Consider the following 13,231-nt stretch of genomic DNA (forward strand, 5'->3'; position numbering starts at 1 on the left):
TTTTTTATTGATCTATTTTTTGTTATGGATTACGGATTCTGTGTTGGCATATTGGCTTTGGTAGCATTATGGGTTGAAGTATGCCTTGTGTTGGATGGTAAGCTTTTATTTAACTTAACTGTCTATTTCTATTGGTATTCTGGGCTTCTACTTATTATCTATCTATTTGGTACTCTATTGGAATTATAAGTTTGCTTGTTGAGCCTGAAGCATTATGGATTGAGCATGGTTCAAAGTGTCTTGGTAATTGTCAATAAATTCTAACACATAGGTTTTATGTCAAGCAAATATACTAAGGGCAAGTTATTAATGAAATTTTTTAAAATATTAATTTATTGTTTGTCCAAAGTATATATGCGATAGTTTTTGCCAATTAATTTGCCAAAGGGGAGATTGTAAGTGTACAAATGATAAACATTAAACCCTCTTATGTTGGCTAACTTAATTGACAAATTAAGAGAAAATTGTAAAAAATGTCCCTCTATAATACGTCAATTATCAATGTCACCCATGAATTATGAGTGGTGTAAATGTTGCCCCTCAATTATCAAAATGGTGCACATATAGCCCCTCCCGTAACGGACCTGTGGTTCCCCACCGTTATCCATCGCTGGTACTTTGAATCGAGGGAGGGAAAAAACAACTAAATTACATATTTACTCCGACTTAACGATGTCGTCACTACAAGAAAAATCGCGAATCGCGACGGAATTTTTCCGTCGCGAATCGCGTTTCGCGACGGAATGGCGACGAAATTTATTCCGTCGTCTATCGCCTTGTCGTTTTTTGGTAGACGACGGAATAATTCCGTCGCAACGTTTGGCGACGGAATTCGCGACGGAATATTTCCGTCGCCATTCGGCGACGGAATTATTCCGTTGCGAATTCCATCGCCAATTTCGCAACGGAAATGTTTTCCGTCGTAATTCCGTCGCTTCATTGGCAACAAATATTCCGTCGCAAAATTTATATTCTGTCGCGTTTTTGAATTATTTTAAAATTTGATTGTAAATAGTAATGAATGTTTTTAAAATAAAAAATAGCATAATTCTAAATTAAGTTATAATACTAATACATTACCAATCCACACATAATACATAATATAATAGTCAATTCAAGTCTAAACAACATAATAATACATTATCAATCCACACTTAATACATAATAGTCAATTCAAGTCTAAACAACATAATAATACATTATCAATCCACACTTAATACATAATATAATAGTCAATTCAAGTCTAAACAACATTAACAAACAACCATTAAAATCAATTGATTGCAGATGGAGGTGATGATGAAGTACCCGCTCTCCCGCCATCAATAGCATCAAGTCATTGTTGCATAAGGAGAATAATTTCCTTCAAACTCTGAATTTCATGTTGTACATTTGCAGAAGTAGAAGTAGCATTGTCGGGTGGTCGCGATGTTGGTGTCATATTGCCAGAAGTGTTATCATTAGTTGGACCATGAACAACAGAACAACCATATGAACCAAGTCCATAAACTCTTCTTTTCTTATCGTGTCCACCAACCGCGTCATAGTATAATTGATTGTCATCCACCTGCTCCCCATTTTCTGCCAACATCTCCCGTTGCGATTCAACTTGTTCCTAAAATATGTTAGAGATTTAGTGCAAAATATATGTAAAGGCATAGATATTTTAAAAACTTAAAACAAATTAAACTTACATGAATTTGTTTGGCTTTTTCAGCTATGAATGTTTTCCCATCGTGTTGTTTGGTATGTGTATGCCTGAATAGTTCATAATACGATGGACAATGACCCAATTGTCCTTCCTACAAATTATATTTAACAAACAAAAGCAATTATTAGAGTAAGAAAAAATTCGGCAGAGTTTCCTTTGTATATAAGACTATCTCCCTGTTCAATATATAATACAATTCAATTATAATCTCCAACATCAATCAATAAACACAATAAAACACAATCACAATCAACAAAAAACATAAAAGTTAGAGTCAAGTAAACTCTAGTTATTCATTTTACCTAGAATCCTCATTAAAAGATTTAAGCTAGTGCTTCCCAAATTAACTCTGCAGTTTCTACTCCTAAGTTCAATCAATCCTCATTATCAAATCATTCAAGTTCAAATAAATCTCAGGTTTCCATATCTTATTTTCATATAATACAAAACACATAATACTTATAACTTAAACAATTCAAATAACTTACAAGTTGAGCTGCAACTTTTACGTGAGGTGTTGATCCTGTGGTATGGGTAGATTGAGAAACTCTAGTTAAAACTCCTCCACGCCTATTTCTCTTAGCCAATTTTGTTTTCTTCTTGCCCTCCTCAGACTTCCAAACATCATTCCATTTTGTCCATATTTCTGGTGGGACATAAGGAGATCTTGGCATTTTCCTTATTCTGCTTATGTAATCAGCATATCTTCTTTTAGCCTTTATCTCCCAAGCATTATACACTACACCGTGATACACTTAGATTTGGCTCTAGGAGAAGTTGGAGTCTACAGTAATTTCCAATAAACCAAAGGCCAGAAATTAAAATTGAAGTCTCCAGAAAATGAGTAATAAAAAAGATTACCGGTCAGAAATGGAGGAGGAGGCGACGTCTATGGAGTTTTGGTGATGACCACGGCGGCACGGCGACGGCGCACGGTGATGACGGCTATGGAGTATTACGATGGTGTTCGCGAGCTAGGGAGTGTTCTGGAGTTCACGGTGATGTCTTTGAGAATTTTAGGACTTAGGGTTCACGAGGGAGTTCTGATGTTTTATAATTTTAATTTAATTCATATTTCGTAGTCAAAACGCAGCGTTTAAGTAGAAAAAAATAAAATTTAATTAAATTATTGCGACGGAATATAGGTGGTCGCAATTTCCGTCGCCATATTTAGTCCATAATCTATAGTTTAATTCATTTAAGGACGGAATGAAATCGGTCGCCAATTCCGTCGCCATTTAACGACGGAACAGAAATCGGTCGCCTTTTTGATCGCAGAATATTATTATTTTTGAGAGAAAGTTTCCAGAATCAGGGACGGAGCCAAAGGGGGGCAGGGGGGTCAGCTGCCCCCCTCACCGTACCCCCACTCTATATATAATCGTTGTATGTATATATAGTATAGATTTTAGTATTAGTATAAAAAAAAACTAATAAATGTTAACAAGTAAGGAGTTAGATTAGTTGGTAAGGTATGTGTTAGATATATTAAATATAATATATTTAATATAATATATATTAAATATAATATAATATATCTATAATATATATATATATATATATATATATATATATAATATATATTAGAGAAAGAGGGAGAGAGGAATGGATAACTTGATTGATAATAAAAGCTTGAATACAAAGACTATTTATACTAGATAAGATAACTCAAATGCTAAAATTAAGGAATTAATGCTCCATGTAAAGCTAACATCATGGCCATGTACTGCACCTATAATTACTCCCATTATTTTTAACCAACTAACTCATCTTACTTGGTTTAACAATTATGATAATAATATTATTATAACATTGCCTCCTTTAAACCAAGTTGGATATATTGGTCATCCCAATTTCCTTCTTCAATTTAAGAAATGTCTTCGTCTTCAAGTTGGATATACTGACTTGTATTTCATTCTGTAAACCCACTTTACTCCAATTGGCTTCTTCCCAGGAGGTAAATCTGTTAACTCCCAGGTACCATTCTTTTCAATGGCACGTATCTCCTCATCCATCGCCTTAAGCCAATGAATTTCTGTAGCAGCCTCCTCAACGGATAAAGGGTCACAATCTGCAAAAAGAGCAAATTGAATAATCTCTTCATCCGACAAGTCATTATCATGACCCAAAACATAATCTTGCAAGCGAGCTGGTAAGTGGCGCTCGCCCTGAGATCGTCGAACTGACGACTCTGGCTGTGAAGAAGACTGGACATTATCTGGAATCGGTTGCTCTTCAACAATATTTTCAACAGCAGGAATAACAACTGAACTTTCATCTTTAGCTAACCAATCCCAAGCACCATATTCATCAAAAGTGACATCACGACTTATAACAACCTTTTTAGTTTCAGGATTGTATAGTTTATAAGCCTTTGAAGCGTCACTATAACCAATGAATATGCATTTCTCACCTTTATCATCCAACTTCTTTCTCAATGGATCCGGCACGTGGGCATATGCCAAACATCCAAAAACCTTGAGATATTTGATAGAGGGTTTTCTCCCACTCCAAGCTTCTTCGGGCGTCTTATCATGGACACTCTTAGTTGGACACCTATTCAACATATAGACAGCACAAGCAACAGCTTCTGCCCAAAAAGGTTTAGGCAGATCCTTGGATTTCAACATGCACCTTACCATATCCATGATAGACCTATTCTTCCTCTCAGCCACTCCGTTTTGTTGTGGAGTGTATCTAGCTGTCATCTGATGTTGAATACCCTTCTTTTTCAGAAAATCATCACAGGCAATATATTCTGTACCTCTATCAGTTCTCAAGATTTTAATCTCATAACCACTCTGCTTTTCAACAAAAGCCTTAAATTATTTGAAAACATCACATGCTTCAGACTTTTGCTTCAGAAAGTAAACCCATGTTTTTCTACTGAAATCATCAATGAAAGTAATAAAGTACTTACAACCTCCATGTGAAGGAACCTCCAACGAACACAGGTATGAGTGAACAATCTCCAACTGTTTTGTAGCTCTCCTTGACTTGCCCATGGGAAAGGGATCTCTATGCTTCTTCCCAATCACACAAATCTCACAGATACGATCAGGGACATTCACAACAGGTAAATCAGAAACAAGTTCCTTTCTCGCAAGATAGTTTAATCCAGAGAAATGAAAATGCCCAAACCGCATATGCCATAACCAATTATCATCACAAACTTCAGAATTAAAGCAATCAATGAGAGTATGCTTAATTTTCAAAGGAAATAGTCGATTTTGGGACATATTTACCTTTGCAATCAAAACTCCTTTAGCATCTTCAATGGTACAACACCCCTGAGCAATATGTATCTTATATCCTTTTTCTGACAGCTGACCCATACTCAACAAATTTTGGTGTAGTTCAGGAACATAGAACACATCGGATATAAAATTGTGAGTACCATCCTTCAACTGAATAGAGATTTTACCTTTTCCCAAAATTGGCACCTTTGACTTATTGCCAAACGTTACTTCAGACCGGACTGATTCATCTAGTTCGGAAAACAATTCTTTCTTCCCACACATATGGTTACTACACCCAGTATCCAAGAACCATATGTTTTTATCTGCAGAAAAACTATCGCTGGCTAAAAGTAAAGTTTCAGAACTCTCACCAGACTTTTCAGCAGTGTTTTCAGCAATGTTTGCTTGATTTCCACGATTGTTGTCCTCATTATACCAACAATCTGCAATCTTGTGTCCATACTTGCCACAATTGTAGCAATGAAATGGAAATTTACCTTGTTTGGTATTACCTCCACCTCTTCCTTGGTTGGAGTTACCACGTCCTCCTCCTTGGTTGAAGTTACCACGACCTCTTCCACCAGAACCTCCCCTTCCTCTTCCACGACCTCTACCAGATCCTCCACCTCTTTGATTAGTGCCAGTCACATTAAGGGTGACTTGACTCTTCAAAGCTTCTTCTGCTAGTGGTTCCGATTTTGACGCAATCCTGTCAATATGACTTTCTACCATACCTTTCAGCTCTGCAATTGATAAGAGCTCAGTTTTGTGTGACTCTGTGATCGAAGCCACCACATGGTCATACTTCATCGGCATAGTTCGAAGAACTTTTTCAACCACTGCACCATCTTCAATCGTATCTCCATATAGCCTCATCTTATTCACCATATCAATAAGACGAGTGAAATACGCATCTACTGTTTCTGTAGAGGTCATCTCACAATTATCGTACAACCTTCTCAACGACTGCAACTTAGACTTCTGCGCCCGATCGACTCCTTTGTGTGACACCTTTAAGATGTCCCAAGCTTGTTTTGCTGTTTGAGCACGAGCTAATTGCCCAAAAATGGAATAATGAACACCTTGGTGAATCTGACCCAAGGCCAATTTATCTCGCCGTATAGCGCCTACTTCAGCTCCTTCGGGTAGACCGGGATCAACAAAGCTCCAAATTTTTTGAGCTTGCAAATGTGTGGACATCATAATTTGCCAATAATTGTAATCGAGTTTCCCGTCCAATTTGGGACCCGTCCATACAATATTGAAATTTGCAGCCATATTTCACTACGGGAAATATCTCGGGGTTGAAAGGTTGACTGGCTCTGATACCAAATGTTAGATATATTAAATATAATATATTTAATATAATATATATTAAATATAATATAATATATCTATAATATATATATATATATATATATATATATATATATATATATATATATATATATATATATAATATTAGAGAAAGAGGGAGAGAGGAATGGATAACTTGATTGATAATAAAATCTTGAATACAAAGACTATTTATACTAGATAAGATAACTCAAATGCTAAAATTAAGGAATTAATGCTCCATGTAAAGCTAACATCATGGCCATGTACTGCACCTATAATTACTCCCATTATTTTTAACCAACTAACTCATCTTACTTGGATTAACAATTATAATAATAATATTATTATAACAGTATGTCTTTGTGAATATAAAAGGTCTTGGTTTCAAATCCTTGCATTAACATAGTTTTACATATTTTTGAGTTCTTCTCCTATGGCTTCAACACACTCACTTTTTTAATATTTAATATGTGTAATTTATAATGTGTTTTCTATTCAAATTATTTTCTCAAATTAATTATGTATCATATTTTGTTATGAATATTTTTATAAAATTTCGATGTGTTTTATTTTTCGCACATATCCAACAATATTGACAACTATATTTCTTAAGTAATGGTTATAAAAAAAAATTCTTACATAATTTATTTATTTTTTTAAAATTGACTTTTGCATAGTAAAGTTGATCGATAATAATTATGAAAATGTCACTGCGTTTGTTGTCTTCAGTCCAAAATAATATAAAGGCACAAGTGTCAAATAGGCCCATCTACTATTGCGAAGTACTCAATTTCCACCACGAACTAAATTAATTGTCAAATAGACCGATTTACCAGTTAATTTGTTCAATTAGCTTTTTTTTTTTTACATGTTACATATTTATTAATTATTAAAAAATAAATAAATAAAATAAAATAAAATAATTTAAAAAGTAATAATAATAATAATAATAATAATAATAATAATAATAATAATAATAATAATAATAATAATAATAATGATAATAATAATAATAATAATAATAGCCACCGGTTGTCCAGCGAGGACAGCCGGTGGCTGCCCATTCACAGACAGCCGTGGCTGTCCGGCGAGGACAGCCGGACAACCACAGCTGTCAAAGTGAGGTCCAATCTCAACTTTACATTTGGAAAAAATGGATGTACCAGATCCGACTTAAGAAAAAAAATGTGGTGACAGGTTGGACTCATCCGACCAAAGCCAGTTCTAGTGCTGACGGAACGCAAGTAGTTAAACCTGAAACTAAGTGGTCCCAAACTAACATAACTAATGTTGGATATAACGATAAGGCCTTAGATACGATTTACTCCCGTATGCATGTAAGTCAGCTGTCTATAGTTGTAGGTATTGATTCAGCTAAAGGTGCGTGGGAAGCTCTTGAGTCAACTTACGAAGGAACTACGTCAGTGAAACAATCAAAGCTGCAACTGGTCCAGTCCGACTTTGAAGAGCTTCGGATAAAACCATCACGAACTTTCACACACGCGTACAGGAGCTAGCGAATCGTGGGATGGTCCTCTATGAACCTTTCCCACAAGCAAAACTTGTTAAAAAAATTCTAAGGTCCTTACCACCGAGGTTCAGAATGAAAGTCACGGCTATTCAGGAACACGACGGCTGGGAGAACAAAACTGTTACTCAGTCAATGGGAAATCTTAGAACCTATGAAATAGAAATTTTAACTGATCAAACAAAAATAACAACCAGGTGATGATACGGTTGTATTTTTTACTAAACAGTTCTCTATAATTTTGAAACAGGTTTCAAAAAATTCGCGCAATAGAAATCCACAAAGAGGAGCAACATCGTCCAAAACCGGCCCTAGGGCAGACTCGTCAAGCTTCAAGCAGTCTGTCTCGCGTCTAGGGCAGTCCAAAGAAATATCTAATAATAAAGGAATCAAATGCTATGAGTGCGAAGGTTTAGGACATGTACAAGCGGAGTGTCCCACCTATCTCAGACGCAAAAAATCTATGTCCTCCATTACCTGGAGTGGCGACGAACCTAATGCTGAAACAACTGGATCTGATATAGAAGAAAATCTCCGGTAATTTTGTTGCATTTACTGCACGTGTTGCTGGTTGTTCAGAACCTAATGAAGGAGCTGACTCAGAGGGTGGTGGATATGTCTCAGCGGAAGATTTAGAATTAAATGCTTTATATTTTGAAGTTGAATTTAATAAGTTGTACCCCAAATGGGAAGCCCTACGAAAAACAAATCGTAGATTAACTAGTGAGATAGGGATTATAAAAAACGCTAGTAAAGTGTACCAAACTCAAATAGCAGATCGGGATGTACTTCTTAAAGAAGCGGCTGACCGAGAAGAAAGACTGAAAGAGGAAGTCCAGACCTTGAAGCAGGAGCTAAGCACCTACAAACGACAAATCCAAATGATGGACACCACTTCAACACTTGAGAAAATCCTTGATTCCGGAAGAAAAACTTCTGCAAAATTCGGTTTGGGCTTCACCGGAAGCAACTCAAAGGATAAAACGGTATTTGTCAAAGCGTCTGTACCTGATCCAGGAGACATTCCTGAATCCAACTCAACAAAACATAACAGTGGTATAGTAAGGTTAAACAAGAAATAGTACATATGTTGCAACGGGGTGAGAAGAAATTACAGTGGCTAAGCAAATTCTCGAGCTTAAATCACTGCTACATGCTTGGGTTGTTGAAGAAAAGCAAACCATGTCTTAATAAATACTCAATCAACAAACTGCATTATATTTATTTATTATATCATTTGCAAAGTATCCAACTTGTCTTATATTTATTTATTAGAAGAGGGCTCACGGAGGAGGATTAAAAATCCAACTTTATTTTACCCACTCCCCAAAACACCAAAGCTACGGTGTTCATCTCATCATCACAGCATTAACAAAATCAAATATTTCTAAAAATTAAATCAAACCTATTTAGAAGAAGTTGGTATAGCAAAAGAAACAAAACGAATGTTCTTAGACGATTGATGAGTCTGCATGAGAATTAAAGTAAATTTGTAAAAAAGCCAGTATTAATTAAGCTTTTGGAGAATTAATGGAAATTTCTTCACCTTGAAAATTTCTATTCTCTCTCTCCTCTTCTTTTTTTTTTTTAATAGGTAAACAAAACTTACTCTATCGATATATTGACGATTGATCAGTCTGCATGAGATACTACCACAATTTATTAATTACATCTAAAAAGGGTATTGTAATATAATACTCCGTACCATTTAATTACTACCCTAAAGAAAATATCTTTGTTGATGGCATGCCACTCTTTTTTTTCCTTACATTTACTATAATGTGTGTTAATAACACTTCTATAGTTGCCATTGTAACTTAAAAATAAAAAAGGTAATTGGTCAAATAATTTTGTCCTTAATTTTCATAACAATATAAACTCAAGATATTTTTATTAAAAGATATCCAAAACGCACATTTCCGTTCATATTATCTCTTAATCGATCATCTGTATGTAATAACTAAAACCATAATAAAATGCAGAGAAAACATATAAATATACTGAAATAAAACTCATAAATATCTTCTTGCTTCTAATTAGGTCCCTCCATCATCATTTGGTTCGTACTGGCTCTTTATAGGGCACAAGCACCACCACTTGGGCCAACATTGTCATTCGCTCCAAATTGTGAATAGCCAAATAAGCTGCTTGTATCAAGATGAGCTTGACCAGGAACTTGCATTAGTTTTTGCAGAACAAGATCTCGAAGCATTTCCATTTTGTGTTTCATGGATGGTAGCTCTGATAATGGAAGTTCAGAAATAGGAGGATTGACCTTTTCGGCCTCACGCAAAGCTTTATTTACTTCCATTTCTTCTTCAATCTGCATTTCCAGGTAATTAATTTGGGAAGTCATGATTTGCATCAAGGCTTCACGGTGAGCACGCAAGTTTTGTTCGGCAGGGTAGGGTTGTGCTGTAGGATTAGCACCAAAATATTTGGTTAAGATCGCATCCATACCGGGGTTGCTGAAAGTATAAGCCTTGCCAGAAGGCGAAAAAATCACCAACAAAATCTCCACCCCACATAGTGTGGATATCTCATTGGCCTTCTTGATAAGACCATTGCGGCGTTTCGAGAAGGCAACACTACAACTAGTGTCACTTTCAATTCTAGATAGGGGAATCCTTTGCCTACCTCTACCCACCCTTCGATTGGCATTATTGCTAGACATTTTCAAGAAAAATATAATTCCCTCACAAAAGATGTAGAGACAAAGTATATTGACAGCATTGAATGTGTAGTGGTCTATTTATAGTTGGGTGTGGTTGTTATTCCTTAACGCTTTTCAATTCCATATTGGAAATTTATTATGCTACTAAAATAAAAACAAATTAAATTGGAAGTTTACAACTGAATGATCGATATAGATATTCACAACTTTTTGGTATGTCGGATCTCGAATTTGGAATAATCAATGAAGATTTTTACAACTTGGTATGCTGAATCTTAAATTCGTAATATTATTATGGAATTATATAATGCCAGCTCATGTGTTGGTAGGTAAGATCTAGAATTTGTAATATAATAAAAACTTTGGCCAGTATATAAAATATATGTATTTAATATAAAAATATATTTATTAATTATTCACAATTGTATATTGTGTTGCTTCTTAATCGGTATAGGCATTGACCCAACTATTCAAAATATCAACTAATTTCATACACCACACACAAAAAAAGTTCCATTTTCACAACTTGGTATGCCGGATCTTAAATTCGTAATAATGTAATAGAAACTATAATGCCAGCTCATCTGTTGGTAGGTGAGATCTAGAATTAGTAATATAATGAAAATTTTGACGGCCATATAAAATATGTAATTAATATTAAAATGTATTAATTAATTATTCGGGGCTGTATATTGTAACAGCTTCTTAATCAATATAGGCATGGACACAACCCTTCAAAAATTACAACTAATGTTGTATACCACACAAAAAGAATGGTCGATTTTAACAAATTGGTCCGCCGGATCTTATATTCATAATTATATAACGAAAATATATAATGCCATCTCATGTGTTGGATCATATGAGAACAAGTCTTTAGGTGAAAACTAAGAACCAATCTCAACTTTACGTTTGGGAAAAATGGATGTACCAGATCCGACTTAAGATAAAACATGTGGTGACATTTTCGTAATTATCACCAACTTTACTATGTAAACTTGAAAACAAAAATCTATAATTTTCAGAATTTTCCAGATTTGCACATGTAGTACTAACATTTTGCATATTTAGTATTTAAATATTGCACTTGCAAAATTGCAAAAGTGCATTGTACTTGGGGTTTCTATTTTAGAGTTTATGACTGCATTTTTTGTTTTATTTGGTTTAGTGGTTCACTTTTTACTGCTTAGCGTCTATCATTTACAGTTTAGATTTAAAATTTAGCCATTTCATTTTGTAAGTGTACAAATGATACACATTACACCCTTTTTTGTTGACTAATTTAATTGACAAAATAATTAGAATTTGTTGACTTGAGAACATTTTGTCAAATTCTAGTCAAAAAGGGAATACTAAGACAATCAAAGATTAGGACATATATTCCTAATCTAAATAGGAATAGTAATCCTATTCCTATCCAACCTGCAAACTCTCGGCCTACAAAAGGAACTGCTTCACAACTCTCTCATTCACGCTTTCAGCACCTAATCGTGAACACGAGAGTAATTGAGAGAGATTCCCAAATCCCCTTGAAAAGTAGTACAAGTGTTTAGGTCTCAATAGCTTGATAGGAAATCATATTGTGTAATTCTCATTCCCTAAACAAAAGTGTACTTTAAATATTGAGCTTTTAGTGGATTTAGGCAAATTCTCAATTTGAGAAGTGCCTCGCAGATTAGGGCTGCTTGCCCGAAACTGCGTTATAAATATTTGTGTCACAACGTCTATTTCAAAGTTACCGAACTCAAACGTCTATATTAATTTCAATTGGTATCAGAGCGGGTCTGCTCAAGTTACCAGCAGGATCCAAATGGAGTTCCCAAGAGAAGGTCTTTCAAACAACAGACCCCCGGCTTTACTTGGCACAAACTTCTCCTACTGGAAAGCTCGAATGCAGATATACATTCTAGCACAAGGAGAAGGCGTCTGGAATGCAATAGAAAACGAATGGAAAACTCCGGTTGATGATAAAGGAAATGCAAAACCTAGAACTGATTGGAGCGAAGAAGAGATAGTGCAATTACTGAAGGAATACAATGCTATGAATGCAAAGGCTTTGGACACATTCAATCAGAATGTGCTACATACTTGAAAAGGAAAAATAAAACATATATAACAACTCTGAGCGATGACTCAGATAATGAAGAAGATGATAACAATACAAACTTCGTAGCATTCACTGCTAGTCATGAAGACAACAATAGTGATGACATGCAAGAGTTACTAGAGGCATACACTCAACTAAATGCCAAATGGGAACAAATCATCAAGAAAAACTTGGAACTCATGGAAGATAATCACTATTTAAAGAATGAAAAAGAGCGAATAGAGAAACAGTACAAAGAAGCCCAGAACGAACTCCTAGACCTCAAGAACAGAGAAACAAAACTGCTACAAGAAATTAAGGAGCTTACCAAAAGACTCGGGACTCCAAACACGGACACCAGTGAGAATAATCAACCTGAAATACAGGAGGTGTCGCAACAGCACTTCCGACATCGAAGAAGAATAAGGTGCTACTATTGTCACAAACTAGGACACATCAAAGCACATTGCTACAAAAGACAAAACGACTATTACTACAGACAAAACAACGGGGTATGGCCACCACACAACAGAAATAATAGCAAGAAAATCTGGGTAAGAAAAGACCAAAATGTTGCATACACTTCCAAAACAAACAAAGAGCAAGATATATGGTATTTTGACAGTGGATGTTCCAGGCATATGACTGGAAATCC

General features: G+C 35.2%; 1 protein-coding gene and 1 long non-coding RNA gene across 3 annotated transcripts; both read right to left on the bottom strand.

The window, feature by feature from the left end:
• Nucleotides 1-1,193: 1,193 nt before the first annotated feature.
• Nucleotides 1,194-2,644, bottom strand: LOC109174525. Of its 2 annotated transcripts, none has more exons than XR_002053092.1 (3): nucleotides 2,573-2,644; nucleotides 1,695-1,802; nucleotides 1,194-1,615 (listed from the first exon to the last, which is right to left on the bottom strand). It is a non-coding gene; the product is annotated as an uncharacterized LOC109174525 (long non-coding RNA). The 2 variants fall into 2 exon arrangements; XR_002053091.1 differs by lacking the exon at nucleotides 2,573-2,644 and adding an exon at nucleotides 2,200-2,259.
• Nucleotides 2,645-9,890: 7,246 nt separating this feature from the next.
• LOC109174415 (agamous-like MADS-box protein AGL62) lies at nucleotides 9,891-10,490 on the bottom strand. The gene has a single exon (XM_019323652.1). The coding sequence runs from the start codon at nucleotides 10,488-10,490 to the stop codon at nucleotides 9,891-9,893; it is 600 nt and encodes a 199-aa protein (XP_019179197.1).
• Nucleotides 10,491-13,231: the final 2,741 nt, after the last annotated feature.

This window comes from Ipomoea nil, unplaced genomic scaffold (genome assembly GCF_001879475.1).
Source record: "Ipomoea nil cultivar Tokyo-kokei standard unplaced genomic scaffold, Asagao_1.1 scaffold0642, whole genome shotgun sequence".
Lineage (NCBI taxonomy): Eukaryota > Viridiplantae > Streptophyta > Magnoliopsida > Solanales > Convolvulaceae > Ipomoea > Ipomoea nil.